This window comes from Mirounga leonina, unplaced genomic scaffold (assembly GCF_011800145.1).
Source record: "Mirounga leonina isolate KUSES-001 unplaced genomic scaffold, KU_Mleo_1.0 Mir_115, whole genome shotgun sequence".
Classification (NCBI taxonomy): domain Eukaryota; kingdom Metazoa; phylum Chordata; class Mammalia; order Carnivora; family Phocidae; genus Mirounga; species Mirounga leonina.
The window spans coordinates 73412715-73429973 of record NW_023270268.1 but is presented as its reverse complement, the minus strand read 5'-3'; the positions used below and the strand labels follow the sequence as shown (position 1 = coordinate 73429973).

Sequence of the window (17259 nt, the reverse complement as noted above, 5' to 3'; positions counted from 1 at the left end):
CCTGAGCCGAAGGCAGTCGCTTAACCAACTGAGCCACCCAGGCGCCCCTCTCCTGCTGTTCCTTAAAGGAATCTCACGCTGCAACCCATGCAATTTCAAAAAACCAACTCATGCTCATGTCACTGTCCTGCTTAAATCCCATCAGTGGATCCTGTATGCTCTTAGGATAGGGCAGGGGTCTTGTATCAGTGACCTAGGGCCCTGAAGTCCAGGTCTCTTATATACTAAAAAGGACCCCAAATAAAGAATAACCTGAATAAATGGTTTGTGAAAATGACCGAAGAAGGGCCTGGGTCACAGATGTTCTCTCTAAATCAAATGGATGGTCCAAGCATATTGTTCACCCTGCCTTTGAGACCCAAGAAGGAAGGAACCGGGTCTTATTCTTCATCTAGGACCTAGAGCAATGCCTGGTCTGGAGTGGATATAAGAGAAGTTAAATGCTAGACGTGGAGGCAAGAAGCTTGGGGTCATATCTTCCCCTGCCACCTATTAGGGCTGGGACCTTGGGCAAGTCAGTGAGCCTCTAATTCTTCTCAGAGTTGCTGTGAGGATTACGTAAGGCATGGCAAAGCAGTGTCTGCTCCAGTGCCTGGCACGAGGTAAGGAGCCAGTATGTGGTAGGTGCTATTCAACAAATTATAGGATCTAGAGTTGAGTGTATCAATAGCAGTTACCTTACTAAAGCAGTTTGATTTTTAGAACCCTTATATTGTGTAGGGAATCATCATTTTACCTAAAAATAATACACAAATGTACTTGAATATAGTCAAGATTATTATTATTAAATTTCTTTATGACTAGACCTGGAACTTCTAAAGGTAATTCAATTTCAGATTCTGATTTTCGTTGCTCTATCATTTTTTTGCACCTCTTACTTGTGGATAGTTTTCTAATGAATGTTTACAAATAATAACTGTAAATCACCTACTTTTAAAAACCCCAAAACTTCCTTTTTCAACTTACCCTTCTATATCTCAATTCAATTCCTTTTAATGTTTCACACACTTAGTCTCTCAGGAGGTTATAGGGCTGTTTTGTAATGGTTTGTTTTGTTTTTCTGAAAGGGCAATCCCTGAATAAAATGTGGAACACTGCTTAATATTTCTGAACACACCTCCTGGGGTCCTCTTCTAGAGAACACTCAGTGATTTCAGAGTAAACCATTTTTTTCCAGAATCCCTCATGGTGGCCCCATCTAACCATTTTGGAGACATGAACCCTTTAATCTATTTAAAGCAAGGATGATACCCTCCCCAGGAAAATGCATGAAAAATTTTGCATGCACTGTTTTTCCCAGAGAGTTTATGAGCCCCATGAAGTCCACCCATGGTAGATGAGTGGTCTCAGGGCACCTGGGTGGCTCAGTTGGTTAAGCAACCGACTCTTGGTTTCAACTCAGGTTGATCTCAGGGTCATGAGATCGAGCTTAGCTTGGAGTCTGCTTGGGACTCTCTCTCCCTCTGCCCCTCCCCTCTGCTCTCTCTAAAATAAATAAATAAATCTTTAAATGCTGAAGTTCTTCCTTTTTTTTTTTTTTAAGATTTTATTTATTCATTTGAGACGCAGAGATACAGAGAGAGAGAGAGCATGAGCAGGGAGAGAGGCATAGGGAGAAGGAGAAGCAGGCTCCCTGCCAAGCCAGGACCCCGATGTGGGGCTTGATCTGACCTGGGATCATGACCTGAGCCGAAGGCAGATGTTCAACCATCTGAGCCACCCAGGCGCCTGAAGTTCTTCCTTTAAAAAAAAAGATGAGTGGTCTCAGTTTGAATCTCTACCCTAAGATATTCATTACTAGTAAAAGCTTAATGTACACCCCTCCAACCTCTCCACCTTCCAGATGTATATGCATTTTAACAGGAAGAAACTTGGCCTAACTGAAGAGACTTTGGACTGGTGGAATTTGATTTTTAGGCTCTAGCAACAAGTATGCAGGAGAAAAATTGGGGACCAAGAGCAAGCCATTACTTATTATTTATTTATTGTGTGGTATATTTACTTTTTTGAAGTTTTCAGACACAATTATGGTTCCATACCAACACACCCCCAAAGCCCCATATCAAGGATTGAATAGCTGGAATCCTGCCTAAACAAAGTTTGTAAACCAGAATCATAAATGTAAAAACAGATTGCCCAAAGGTTAACACACTGCTGTTTTACAGGATGAAAACTCGTATTATATCAATGAAGTGAGAGCCTATTTGACAGTCTCAAATCCAGGTAAGTTGTTAGAGAGGGTCATTCCACCAGCAATGACTCTGTGCCTCGGGTTAGCTCATTTTTTAGCCCATTGAATTTGCTCATCTTTGATGCTGCTTTGGAGAAACAGACTGAGAGAGAACCAGGAGAACGCACTCTATCTTTGTATGCCTCCGTTTGCTCATCTGCTCATGAAGAGGCTGGACTCTTATGTCAGAGATCATTATCAGCAACTCTAGAGAGTTTCGTGACTTTGGGACAGATTTGCTAGTGACGATGCAGTCTCTTCCATACTCCTAGAATCATGCATTCATTCTACAAAAATGTGGAGAGTGCTGGCTATGTGCCAAGCCTTGGAAGAGGCAGTAGAAATCCATATTATCCAAACATATGGTCCCTGCTGTCATGGAGCTTACATTCTAGAAGTGGGGAGAGGACCACAAACAGGCACATTAAATTATAATAGACAGTTAAGTAGTGTTAAGTTCTATGAGCAAACACAAGCAGGTTTGGGGGCCGGGGGAGGACTGGAAAGATATTTTTAGGTAGGGCCTTTGGAAAGCCCTTAGGGGAGGAAGGCCTCTCTGAAGAGGTGAAGTTTGAGCAGAGAGATAGCCCCATTTGGGGGCATCTGGGTCTGGGGATGCTTTTTTCAGGTGGCAGGAACAACAGATATACAAGTCCTTAGAAGCGAACATGCGTGTGATCGGGGAGTGGCTAGTGCCATGTGAGCCCAAGAGAGTGAGCAGAGCAGCAGATCAGGTCTGATGGCCATCCGGGCCAGAGCATGTAGGGCTTCTGGCTAAGGCAAGGTGAGGACTTTGGATTTGAGTTTAAAGTGTCAAAGGATGCCATTGGAGGGTTTGGTGTAGGGAAATGGTATATCAGATTTACACTGATAAAGATTCAGTTTGGTTGCTGTATAGAGAATGGTCCGCAGCGGGACCAGTCGAGAGAACTCCTGTTAAGGTTTCCATCTAGGAAAGTAATGCTCCCAGTCAAGTTGGGGGAATTTCTCAGAGGGCTCAAATGTTTCTCTGGAAAGCCCAGCCTTTGATAACAAACCATTGCTGGGCACCTCCTCTCTGCCAGGTAGTGTATGGAGAGTTTTCATGTCTGTTTTCTCCTTCTTAAAATTCTATATTTTGACTAGCTTAAGCTTATCTTATTAAGGAACCTATACTAAAGAAACTTTCCAAGAAATGAAAACATGGAGAAATGTCTATTTAAAATACAAGATATATTTTATTGATACTGTTCAAGAGGATGCTGTCCATGATTATTGGTTAAAAGTAAGATGTCATAGTTGACAACTCATTTTCATATATAGTACCTCACTTAGACAAGTGTGCTCATAGGGGCTGGGGAATAAATATTGTGAATGCTATACATTAGCTAATGTTATCACAAGACATGGCCTAAATTTTAGCCAGGAGTGGGGTAGTAATGTCGCAAGAGGAGGGGAAGGGAAGGTCAGACCAGCTAAGTTAGAGGCTGAGAAAGGGGATAAGACAATTCTAGGTCCCAAAAATCCAGGCTCAGCAGTAGCAGTAGGAGCTATAGGAATCACGATGATGATAATTTGCACGTCAACGGTGGCAAGGGCGGTATTCGTAACAGTAGTTAGTTGTAATTACAATGGTAATGACTGTTGTAATGTTAGTGGGAGTGATTGTAGTAGATCACCCTGGGATATAACACACGATATAGTGGTGTAGATGGATAATTCAATGCATCATGTAGGACATTTGCACGTACATATGCAAGAGTCTACAGTAAATAGTACAGTGATGGGTGGGAAACACAATAATGTATTGGTTAAGATAGCAGGCTCTAGAGTCAGACTGCTTGAGTCCCAGTACCACTTACTAACTGTAGGCTCTTAGGCAGATGTTTTCAATTCTCTGACTCTCCATTTCCTTGTCTGTAAAATGGAAACAGCAGAACAGATCTCAAAAGACTGTATGAGAATTAAACAGAACAGGGGCACCTGGGTGGCTCAGTTAGTTAAGTGTCTGCCTTCAGCTCAGGTCATGATCACAGGGTCCTGGATTGGAGTCCCACATCGGGCTCCCTGCTCAGTGGGGAGTCTGCTTCTCCCTCTGACCTTCCGCCTTCTTGTGCTCTCTCTCTCCAATAAATAAAAAAAAAAAAAAAAAGAAGAATTAAACAGGACAGTGCTTACAGAGTACTTGCGTGGTTCCTGGCACATAGCAAGCAGACACAACGTGGGAGGAAGGCTACCTTAGATACAAGCAAACACACCCACAGAGACAGGAAAGGAGGGAGACTTTCAGGCTCCCTCATTAATAGCCCCTGGGTATTCCTTTCAGGCACAACTTTGGTGAATTCATGAAGGTCCATAGTCTGGTCCTCAATCGCGGGAGCTGTCAGCACTCCCTTACATATTGTCTGTCTCTTCAAGGAGACATTTAAACCAAGGTCATGAAACTGATGTATAAAATCAAAATGTAAATGTGTGCATTTATCATGCAACTATTTCTTATGGTAACTGCCAAGGGGACTAGACAGTTGGGTCGTCTGGTCAGTGAACTTTCTCCCATCCAAGAAGCCAAAGTATAATCAGAAGGGTGTGGGGTGAATGTAGAATTAGAGCAAATGGAGTTAATTATATGATTAAAATGTTTAACCCCATCTGCCTTGAAGCATATGCTTCCTTGAAAAGAGTAAACCTGTCATAAAATAGCGCCAGTCCTTGAGCAGGTCTTTCTCTCCCCAACAGCACTCAGGTGGACAGAGATGGCCTTCCCTTCTCTGTGTCCCTACGGATGGATGTAACAACCCTTCCTAATGATGGGATCAGCCTGTCCTTTTGCTATATCAACACAGTCTGGTAACATGCAGATGTTCCACTTGGTGGCTGCATATGTCTATTCTGATTCAATAAGAGTTCCTGTGACTGTCACAGAGAGCAATCTTACTTCTCTTATTTCTGAGGTTTTTGTGGGCACGTCTCTGTAGTCCCCAAGCCCTGACAATAGTACCCACCAACTCTGCCCCCAATGACTCAAGACAACTGAAGAAAAAGTTCCTAAAAGTTCTCATTTCAATGTTATCACATTCTAATTTATGTGAGTTTGCCCCCATATACTACATAATACCATAAAAAAGTCCCTAAAGAGCACCAGAGTGGGTCTTCATGAAGAGAAGGCAGAACCCCTGAAAGCCATATCTCAACGAAGGCCATTTAACTGCACATGGGCCACCCGGTAACAGTTGATACTCAATGGCTATATGCCAACAAGTGTCTATATTACATCCTTGTATTTTCAGAGAAAATTTACCAAGGAATGAAAAGTTCTGTGGTGATGTTTGAGACTGTGGTTGGGCATTCCTTCAAATGTGTGAGTGAACAGAGCATCCAGCTGTCAACCAACCTTCAACTGAAAACAATGAATGTCCAATATCAAGCCTTTGATTTCGAAGATGACCACTTTGGAAATGGTAAGTCAAGTCTTCATCATGTTGCAAACAAAAACTTCAGAGACCCAAGGGTAGTTTCAAGTTGTTTTGTGTATGTGCAGCTGTCAAAAGGGACAAGAATCACATGAGCTTCCTACAACAGTATGGTTCCACCAAGTTTTTAGGGCCAAGTTTCTCTGGCCAACTTTCCCTCCTGCCATTCCTTTGAGTCAATACCAACCTCATGATCGGACACTAACCCGTTCATGTCCACTACTCTCCCACAGCAGGATACATTCTCCTTGTATGTAATATTCTGACTCCTCAGGTATATTGGGAGACTTTAAAGATCCTGAATAGTAGTAATATCTAAAATTCAAGATTTCAGAATAGACTTTTTCCCACTTGCAGAGGGAAAAAAGAAAGTTGCAATAATTCAAGACAGAAATATACTCTGTTGGGCCCCCTGTTCTCGATTATGAGCTCAATTCCCCTGGCTAGAGCTTCCTTGTAGTTGGTGTTAGTTTCTATGCAACTTCTGCTTTGAATTCTAACCACTGCAGAGGGAAGCAGGTCCTAGGCAGAAGGCCAGGGATAGACCAGGGTGACTTTCTGAAAAAGCCCTTTTTTCCCTTCTGGGAAAACGGGTTATAAAGATTCCTACATATGTCTAGGAATTGAATCTCAGTTTCTAAAACATTCCTCTCATAATAACTAAGAACATTATGTATACCTCTCAATTTTTATAAATAGATTTAGCTAGAAGTTTAGCTGTAAATTAAATTTCTGTAATGTGAACCCAACTTTTCTTTGAGTTCCATTATAAAGTCGAAGATGTGCCTACAAAAACCTGATACACTTGCTGGGAAGCATTGAGCAGAGGAAGGATTAAAGTGTTGCAGGCCTCGGATCCCCTGATTTCTGTAGGTTTTGTCTGAGTCTTCAAATCTCTGCCTCCGTTTTGGACCTTTACCACAGTGCTAAGAGAAAAATACTAAAATTTCTTAGTAGGTATGGCCCCCACTTTGTCATCTGGTCTCAAAACTTCCAATTTGGGGAAGCTTAAAAATTCATGATAAAGGTTTGAAAAGCATCTGTAATTCATCATGTGATCTAAAAAAATAAGGTATACACTTGCTCTTCCTCCCCCTCTGAACCTCTGTGAAACAGGAAGTGAGCAGGTGGGAAACCTTGTAGTGGCAGAGGTGAGAAATAAAACCTTTCAGCAACATACACCTGGCCTCTCTTAGCAGTGCCCATAGGGAGATGTAGAAAATTTATCTTTTCATTTTTTCCCTGCCCTTCCTCCCCTTTTCATATAATTATCAAACTTCCACACTCTCAACCCATTTCAGGGAGCTAAAATCCCAGAGCCTGTAAAATGTTTCTCCAGTACCAGCAGCAACCTTTAAGAAGCAGAGTCTGGCTAGAAAACTTTGGCCATGCAATTTGGCGCAGGTCTCTGTTGCCAGAGTTGGGAAAACATGGCCCCAGAACTTCCACGGGCTTACAGTTCTGATCCTGACTCTCTAGACCGAACCGATGTTTCCCAAAGTTGGATCTGCCTCCCAGCTACAACAGAATCATCTGGGCCCCACCTCCAATGCACTGAATCGTAATTTCCTGGGTGCGGGGACAGGGTATCTGCAATTTAAGATAGCCCTTAAGTGATCACAAGCACTGCACACTTCAGATCATCGCACTGACCTTCCCTCGTTTTCACCCATCCGTGTGTCTGAGGCAGCCGGTGGGAAGCCCAGCAGCTCCACTCCACCTCTCGCTGGGTTTCCCTCCCTGCGCGGCTGAGGCAGGCAGGCAGAATCACTTCCCAGCATTGCGGCCAGCTTGTAACACCTGTTACTCTGACTTCAATTGCAGCGGATGAATGCTTCACTGACAGAAACAGGAGAGAAACCCCTGTGGCCGTGGGCCTGAGTATTGCAATACTGCTTGTCGTTTTGCTAACAGCATGTCTGGTGGCCAACAAGAGGCCCAGTACAGGATATGAACGCATGTAAAGCCCCACCTTCTTCAAAATGTGCCAGGTTAAGGCCTTGGGAATTCTGGCTTCATATTCAGCCTGAAGTGAAGGGATCAATTTTTCTAGTTGCCTATCCCACCCTCCCAATCCGATTAGGAAACTTGGCTTTCTACCGAGGGGCCAACGGAAGGCTACCGAAAAGGTAGCCCCCACTGCACTTTCTCCTGTTGGTACAGGGAGACTATGACGTATGGGTTTGAATTCCACTCTCCACACCTGATAATACAGGGCTGGCTTCGAGAATTAGGGACAAGAGGCGGGGACATGAGGAAGGTGCTTGGGAGAAGGAGAAAGCAAATACCTAAAGGGAGAATTGTAAGAAAGACATTTTCAAACTGCACTGATTTTTCTTACACACTTTTAAGAGTCTCAATATCCAGTTTTTTAAAAAATTTTAGTTTTAAAAAAACAATCCATTTCGAAATAGATTCTAAAGTGATTTTAAACTCTCGGATTTTGCCCAATTCCTGATTTACTTGAATTACAGAATGGTGTTACTAGACTAATATTTTTAAAAAGACATTATATGCTATTATAATGTATTACCAGTAAAAAAAAAAAACTAGATAACTTCCCAACATTTCATTTTTTAAAATGTAAAGCACACATCAAAGATCTTGACAAACAAAAGAGGCTCCATAATGTTAGTTCTCCAATTTCTTCACCTTCATTTGTTCTCTGTCTCCCTAACATTTTTTTCTGCTTTGTCTCTGTTTTTCTTTGATCTATCCTTGTAAATTCGTTAATTTGGGCCATTGTGGGGAGGGGACGAAGGCAAAGCATCAGAACAATCAGGAATCGCAAACAGAACATGTAGATCTACCCCAGATTATTACCACTTTCCTCTTAAGCAAACATTACAAAAAAGTCATAAACCAGGAGATTCCTGATTGGGAAGGAGTGGTATGTGGAGGAAAAATTCTATCAAATATGGCTTGGAATGTTATTCATGCTTTTCTATTACATTGTTTAAAGAGGAGAATTGAGACACCTGGATGGCTCAGTCTGTTGAGCTCGTGACTCTAGATCTCACCTCAGATCTTGACCTCAGGGTCCTGAGTTCAAGCCCGGCCTTGGACTCCTCAGTGGGTGCGGAGCCTATGTTAAAAAAAAAAAAAGTAAATAGGAGAATTGAGGTTTTTATTTCGGAGAAAAGGGAAGGTAAAGGGCTTCTGGATGTTTTTAATTGCTTTTACTAACGGAAGTGTTCTTGTTTTTCTGTATTTGCCAGAGGTGCCATTCATTGTCTTTTGGTTTTTTGGTGTTTTGTTTTGTTTTTTTTTAACAGGAAGTTTATGAAACTTGGCAACAGCTCTATAACCACTGCTTATCTAGGGCATGTTCTGGCTTTCCCTGGAAGGATTTTAGCTCTCTCCACTTTCTCAGAAGTGAGGGGGTGGGGAGGGCACACAGCAGCTTCAGGAGAGCTTCAAGAGCCCCTAAGACGTTTGGAGTGTCAGCACATTCCTGTTTCCCCCTTACAACAGGAGATTTTGATGATAATCTAGGCTGTGAGGACCCGATGTTCCCCAGAGGGACTCAGGTTTGCCAGCGAGGGTTGGCTTTTGGAGAGATGCCATTTCTCTCCATCTCCAGCAGGCCCTCCAGTAGGCATTCACAAATACCCCGCTCCCCCTCCCGTTCCCAGCTCCGCCTGAAGTGTACTCAAGAGCTTCTATACCGCAGAGCATGAGTTGTTTATTCACCGTGCCACTGACCAGCCTGTAGAATGACTAAAGGAAGATTACTCTTCTAGTGTGGGGGAATTTCCATGGGAAAAGACGCGGAGTTAAAATCAGGAAGAGGGGGATAAGGCAGTTCACATAAGTTCAATTTTCCTTTCTCCCATCTTCAGTGAGTTCTTTGGAGTGACAGCTGCTGCTTAGAGTCCTGTTATCTATCCCCACCCCCCACCCATCCCCGCCGCCAATTATCTTTTAAATTACCGTGAATTAACATTCTAGTAAGCAAAAAGAGCAAAGGCTTCATTTGGAAGACCAGTACCTAAAGCCCGGATGCGTTCCTGCCCGGCAGTGCTGCCCACTTTCTGCAGTGACTTCTGGGGAGAGTCCCAGATTGCGACTGTCACGAGCTGCTGGTCGGGAAGTAGCCTCCTCCAGCCCTGGGTTCCTCTGGTGCTGCCTCCGAGTCCTAGTCTCACGGCTGCAGTTTCAGGGGTCCCAGGCTTACTGCAGAGTGCTGCAGGTCGCTTTCTGGGGCCACCCCCACCCCCGGGCAGCCCTTCGGGGCGCCTCTGCGGCGGGCTGCGCTTGCCCCTTGCCTTTAGTGCACCTGCTGCTTGCCCGTCCAGCGGGTTTCAACTCCATTTTTCTCTTCTGCAGAGGGTAGAGCATCCTGAATTCACCCCTCCCTCTGCAACCCACCCAGAGATAATAGGAACCTTCACGAACGCCCACTTGGAGATAACCTGTCCATTGTTAATTCTGATGTATTTCCCTGGCATGAATATTGTTTTACAAAACTGGAGCATACGGAGTACACAATTTGGAATCCTTTGTTACCTGTGCATCATAAGCATTTCTCCATGCTATTAAAGGTGCAAAGTGTCATTATTACGGCTGCTATGAATACGCTATCAACATTATATAATAATTTACTTAATTATTGTGTTGTTGAGAGTTTTTATTGTTTTTAGGTTTTCACAAATATGTTGTGATTAAAGAATTACATATGAATTACAAAACAGACAAGACATTGATTAACAAATGTGTATAAATGTGTGCCTGAATTTTGGTTTTGCCTAATAGAGTAAACTGTTAAAATGGTTAAAAGTTATTCTGCAGTACTGATTCTTAATTTTTAACTGATCTCAGACATGGTGGGAAGAAAGGCCCTAATTTACCCAAATGATATTAAAGGAAACAGAATGTCATGGATGAGATGCTCAAGAACGAGCAAGATGAGGGTTGCGCCTTGCTGGTTCATTCGGTGGAGCATGCAACTCTTGATCTTGGGTTTGTAAGTTCGAGCCCAACATTGGGTGTAGAGATTACTTGAAAATAAAATAAAAGTGTGAATTCCAGATAACCAGAGCTCATGGATGAAATGTTATAATGAAAGAGTGAGGTGAATGGGAGATTTCACTGCTGCAAGTGAACAAATTGAGTATCAAAGCAACACCCAATAATATATAGAAATAGTAAGAGGAAGAATTGATAGAGCTGAAAGGTGAATTATCTTCATAGAGAAATAAGCAGTTGATGCAGATAAAAATTAAGATTATGACATTATAGGGCAGCTGTTAGGTATGGAAGATATTCAGATCAGCTAACGTAAGGATAATTGGTGCCTCTGACGTAGAGAGTTCAAAAACAGAAGGAAGATAAATGTGATGGTTTCAGAGATTTTCCTTAAGACAAATAATTGAAGTTGCCCATTGAAAGAGCATAGTGTGTACCAGGAAAAAAAACCGACACAGAAAGCTTAGCATTAAGACACATCCAAACTAAGCTATAGAACTTTAAAGATAAAGAACTCTTTAGACATATGAATTCTCCCTCCCCTCTCAAAAGAGCAAATCACCTATAAAGGGGAAAGTTAAAGTTGGCCTCAGATTTCTACAATAACATTTAAAGCCAGCAAATAATAGACCGATGTCTACAAAATCCTAAGGGATAGAAAGTGTGACCCCAAAATATTATTTATTAAGGTAATAGGCAGATAACCTCAAACATGAAATAATTCAAAGGATACAGCACCCCAATGAGCTCTTCTTCAAGATAGTCCTTGACCATGAAATTGGGTAAGATCAGAGAGAAGCCACATTATAAACAAGGATATAAACAAATCTTTCTCAGAAATAGAGAAGCCACATTTAAAAAAGGCATTTTATCTATTTAAATAGTTAAATATAAAAAGCATTAAACAACTATGGGTCTGTAAATCTATCATACAGTTTCACCTTCTTGTATATGAAATGATATATGTACATGGTTATTCATGACAGCATCATTTGTAATAGCAAAAGACTGAAAACGAAGTGTCCATCAGTCTGGGACAGATACATCCCACAACAGAATACAGTTATAAGTAAGACTGAGAACATACCTATTTATGTATGTATAGGAAAGTTACCCAAAATATATTGTTGGGGCGCCTGGGTGGCTCAGTTGGTTAAGCATCAGACTCTTGGTTTCAGCCCTGGTCATGATCTAAGGGTGGTGATTGAGCCCGGCCTGACTCCACCCTCAGCACAGAGTCTGTTCAAGATTCTCTCTCCCTCTCCCTCTTCCTCCCCCTCTGCCCCTCCCTCCACTTGCACTCTCTCTAAAATAAATAAAATCTTCAAAATGTATTATTAAATGAAAAAAGCATAATGTACAATAATAGTGAGAGAAGGAGGGAAAAATATTTTTTCATTTTGCTTATATCTGAAACATTGGAAATATATATAAAAAGCCAAATGGTTATGACAGGGGGCACTGAGATGGGACAAGGGTGAAAGTGGAACTTCCCAATGTACAGCATTTTGTAGTATTTTGACTTTGAATTGTGAATGTGTTATATATTTGAAACAAATTTTTTTTTAACCATAGGAATGACAGTTATCAAATAGAATTGAAATAATGTAAACCCAAACAATGATTAAAAAAATAACATATATATTCAAAATTTGAGTTGGGAAGAAGAGAGATAGAAGGGAAACTGCTCGTGCTTATCTTTCAAAACAGTATCAATAGATAATGTCTAAATTGGAAACAGAGTTTAGAAAACACAGAATGTCTGTCATTTACTTCATAACCCTCTTAATGCATTTCATAATCCTTTAGTGTGTATTTATAATCTCTTTTTTGAACCTTAAAGGGATCTTTTATGAAACAATACTTCTTGTGACAAAGATACATTTATTTGAAGTTTGGTAGCTGTCCCAGTTTTGTTTTAGCTTTTTTTCTTCTATGAGATCAAGTTAAACGAAAATCAGCAATTTTGGTAAAATAGCACTTGCATGATCCTATATTAATACAAGTACTTGTATTTATTTTTCTACCCATCTGTCCTTGTAGTTGTAAAGAAAGATGCCTGAAGTTATATTGGTTCATGTTTTAGCAAGGATAATTTCTGGGTGGGTGGTTTTCAGGTGATTGGTTTTGTAAGGGGCCCAAGGGAGGGTGGCCCAAAATGTACCACAACGGCATATTGATTATTTTGAATTGAAGCTTCTTGGGAAACAAGGACATTCTTAGATCCTCCTCTGTCACCCTGAAAGCAGGAAATAAATCTCCCATATGAAAGCTATCCTCCCTGTACTAAGAAGTAAAAAGACATCCTTATCACCCGAGAAAGGATCTTTAAAGCCAAGAAAGCTATAGAAACAAACCCTGTTACTTTTTACTGATCTGCCATCTCAACCTAAATTCCACTTAGAATTTTTGTTAATTGAAACTCCCAACATCTGTTTTCTTTATCCTGTCAGTTCCTCGCAAATATGTTCTCTTTTGTCTAAAATGTATCAAAACTGCCTGCCTTGGTCATTTCTTTGGGTGTCAATTTCATCATTGGCCCTTTGTGCACACATAATAAAACTTAGGTTTTTTTCTCCTACTAATCAGTAATTCTTAAACCAGTTGGAAGAATCTTGGAGGAAAGAAGAAATTTCTTCCTCTCCTACAGTTTTTACTTTTTTGTGAGCTTTCGTAAATCATCGTAATTATCTATAATGAGAAAATACCATTTAAAAAAAATAGAATAATGTTTCTTTAAGCATACACATGAGCACGCATATGTACAGAGGAAGCAAATACCTTCAAGGTTTGCGGTGATTCATTCAAGTGGAAGGACTGCGGTGATTAAATAATTATTTTCTTTGTGTACTTTTCTACATTTTAAAAACATGTAAGCAACGTGACATTAAATAGTATAAAACTATATGGGGAGTAAAAGTTGCTCTCTATGCCCACCCCACCCCTTCCCCAGCACCTTGCCTCTTTTCCCTTCAGGCACACATGAACCTTTGTTTGGGTTCACGCAACCCTCTGCAGATCTTAGCGAACCTCTCTGTCAGCACACTGAGATCTACCACATTCTTTGAAGTGTCTACTTTATATTCTATTGTATGGATATGCCATTTAAAATTCCGGATGGATATCAAGGTTGTCCACTTCGTTCTCATAAAATGAGATTATTGTAACATTTCTTTGTGTAATTACATGAACACATCGTTAGTGTAAGTTCCTGGTGGAATTACTTTAGGGTATGTGTTTTACATTTTGTTTTAATATTTTTGTATTTTTTTCAAATCATTTTAATCAAATTAACTTCTTAATTTGTCAGTGTTCTTTTTTATCTAAGAAATACACATTTATTGATATGTATATGTAATAGGGGCCCCTGGGTGGCTCAGTCAGTTAAGTGTCCAACTCTTGATTTCGGCTCAGGTCATGATCTCAGGGTCGTGGGATCGAGCCCTGTGTAGGGCTCTGTGTTCAGCGGGAAGTCTGCTTGAGATTCTCTCTCCCTCTGCCCTTCCCCCACCTCATATGCGTGTGCTCTTTCTCTCTCTAAAGTAAGTAAATAAATCTTTAAAATATATATAGTAACAAAATTGTATACTCCAAAAGGGCTTATCATGAAAAGCAACATTTCCCTGTCCTTCCTCTAAGAGATAAAGTACTTTTAACTAATTTTAATAATTTCTTATGGTAACTATCTCAAAAATTCTTTTTAAAAATGTTAAAAAGCTTTCTTACCTCTTAATATATCAACTTTAAACTACTTATTATGGCAGATAAGGATTTCATTCTTACACCATTCCTTTTATGGTTATATCACTGTTTTTTGCTAAATTAATAAGGTATATAGTATTATAATTATGAAAATATTGTCCACTGCCATGTCAAATAGTGTAGGACAAGCACAGTTCCTGTCTTGTACAGATTTGTTGTTTCCTGTCTTGTACAGATTTGTTGTTTCCTGGAGTCTCTATCATTCCCTTTCCCCTGGTCCTTCCTGATTCTTTTTTCTCTGACCTCAGGTGAAAATTGATCCTTGGTTCATTTTGATATTGGTTTATGCAAGGATCTCATGCATACATTCTCTTATTTATCCTTTTTCTTTTTCTTATAAAATATTATTCAAATATTTGAAATTTTGATTAAAATTTTTCTTTGCATGTGGTTTAAAACTAAGATGATATGGAGCTTTACCTTACAAATCCTTGCACTCACCTTGCCACCCATAGGCAATTACTTTTACTGGTTTATCATGCATTCTTATCCTTCCAGGTTTTCTTTAAGTAAATGCAAGCAAATATGTCTTCACTTCTTCTTTATTTACATAAAACATTGTAGTACTATATTCATTTTTCTTTGCATTGCTTTTTCCCCCTTAACATATACTGGAGATTTTTCTTTTTTTTTTAATTCGAATTGATGCACAGTGTTACAGTAGTTTCAGGTGTACAACATAGTGATTCAACTTCTCTGTAGGTTATGTTATGCTCACCACAAGTGTAGCTCCCATCTGTCACCATACTATTATAATATCATTGACTCTATTCCCTGTACTGTGCCTTTCAGCCCTGTGACTTATTCATTCCATACCTGGAAACCTGTATCTCCCACTCCTCTTCACCTGTTTTGCCCAGCCCCCCAACCCCCTTCCCTCTGGCAACCATCAATTTGTTCTCCTTATTTATAGGTCTGATTCTGCTTTTTATTTGTTTATTCATTTGTTTTGTTTTGTTTTGTTTTAGATTCCACATATGAATGAAAATCATATGGTATTTGTCTTTCTCAGTCTGACTTATTTCACTGAGCATAATACCCTCTAGGTCCATCCATGTTGTTGCAAACGGCAAGATCTCATCCTTTTTATGGCTGTATAATATTCCATCATGTGTGTATACCGCATCTTCTTTATCCATTCATCTATTGGCTCTTATCTATCCTTGAATAAGATATAGATATAGTTCTCTACTTATTTGTGTTCAGTCACATTCCCTTGTTTCCTCAGGGCTCTCCATCTTTCTCCAGTTGAGACTGATTATATTTTAAATGAACTGAATAAGCACTCTAATGAAATAAAGAAAAAAGTTTTGACAAATTTATAAACTTTCATTTTTAAGCTCTCATGAATATTTAGGTCTGTTTCCTAATATTTTTAGCTCATTAAAAGCAATAAAAAAGAACATTAAGTATAGCAAAAATGTTTTACATTTTTGAAAACATGGATAAACATCACATGTTTTCAAGAGATCATGTGTAATCTAACGACAGTCTCTTTTATGTAAACACGTTCTACTTTGCAGAGAACACACCTGGAAGAAAATGGGTCTAACAATTATTAAATAACTAATAATTGCTGAGAAGATAAGTTTATCTTATTTAATCCTTCAACGATTTTATATATTATTTGCTTACTTTATGAATGAGGAAATTGCAAGGTTCAATAACTCATCCCAGTTCACACAGTTAGGGGTGGAATTAAAAGTCAAGGTGCATTGTGTGTCAACTATACTCCAATTAAGAAAAAAAAAAACAGTCATATCCTTCCCACTCTAGTCTGCTTTCTGGTCTGTCCTCACCAAATGTTACCCACTATATTGTATTTTCTCTCTCTCTCTCTCTTAGTGGACGAGTGTTCGTCTGACTACACAATTGTGCTTCCTGTGATTGGGGCCATTGTGCTTGGTCTCTGCGCAGTGGGTTTGATTGTCTATGGACTCCGCCTAAGACGCGAATCATCTGGATACCAGAGAATCTAATTGGTGCCCTGGGGAAAAGAAAACAATGGGGTTTAGAGAATCCTTTCATCGGTTCCAGGATGTTGGGGACGACCCTTAGAATTAGTCCTTCCAGCGACATAAACCACTATCTTTCACAAAACCCAAGTCATTTCTGATTGAAGGTCAAGCAGCAAATCAATTTCTGCATATTTTTTGTTCATTTTATGAAAGGCCTAGTGAGCTGTTTCAGAGTAAATTCCTCTGTTTCACAGAGAAAATTTCCTTCAAAATATTTTAACCATTCTAAGTCAACATTTGAGATATGTTAAATTAACATAATATATGCCAAGTGGTATATGCTTCCAAACTATAAACTAAAATGTCAATTGTAATTAATGCTACCTATGTACATTGGGGATGTTATTTTATCCTTCATCTTTCCCATTAAAAAAATGCCTCAGCTTTGTCTATAAAATGGACTTCTAGTGCTTTTACTATCCATGTTTTCTATGATATACATATGTCTGATGACCTACTTGCCTCTTCTTCCACTTTAATTAAAAAAAATCATCAAAAAACCCACCATATCACAGGTTGTCTAGGTTTGATCTGACACCAACAAGAGGAACAAATCAACTTATTCTCTTGATGACTCCTCCTGCAGAATCACTAGAGACTAAGAATTCAATGGCTATGGACAACACAATTCACTAATCAGCAAGAAACAATAACCCTTAATTTTTGTACACATCTATGCCAGACACTAGGCTAAGTTTAGATCCATCCCATATAATTCTCACAACTTATAGATGAATAAAGTCAGACTTGAGGAAATTAATCACCTCCATGTCAACCAGCTCGCAAGTGGCAGAGCCAGAATTTGATTGCCAATTGGTCTGGTGGCAAGAGC

General features: G+C 40.0%; 1 protein-coding gene across 4 annotated transcripts in view; it reads left to right on the top strand.

Moving 5' to 3' along the window:
• The window catches only part of LAMP3 (lysosomal associated membrane protein 3), a 29521-nt gene extending 12702 nt beyond the window's left edge, over positions 1 to 16819 (top strand). For 2 of the 4 annotated variants that reach the window (XM_034999662.1, XM_034999664.1), the window contains exons 4-6: positions 2166 to 2223; positions 5497 to 5667; positions 7504 to 9626. In XM_034999662.1, coding sequence (XP_034855553.1) covers positions 2166 to 2223; positions 5497 to 5667; positions 7504 to 7643 — 369 coding nt within the window. In that variant the 3' untranslated portion in view covers positions 7644 to 9626. Of the gene's footprint in view, positions 1 to 2165; positions 2224 to 5496; positions 5668 to 7503; positions 9627 to 10008; positions 10445 to 16254 lie in introns of those variants that run through there. The other 2 variants (XM_034999663.1, XM_034999665.1) reach the window with 2 other exon arrangements.
• Positions 16820 to 17259: the final 440 nt, after the last annotated feature.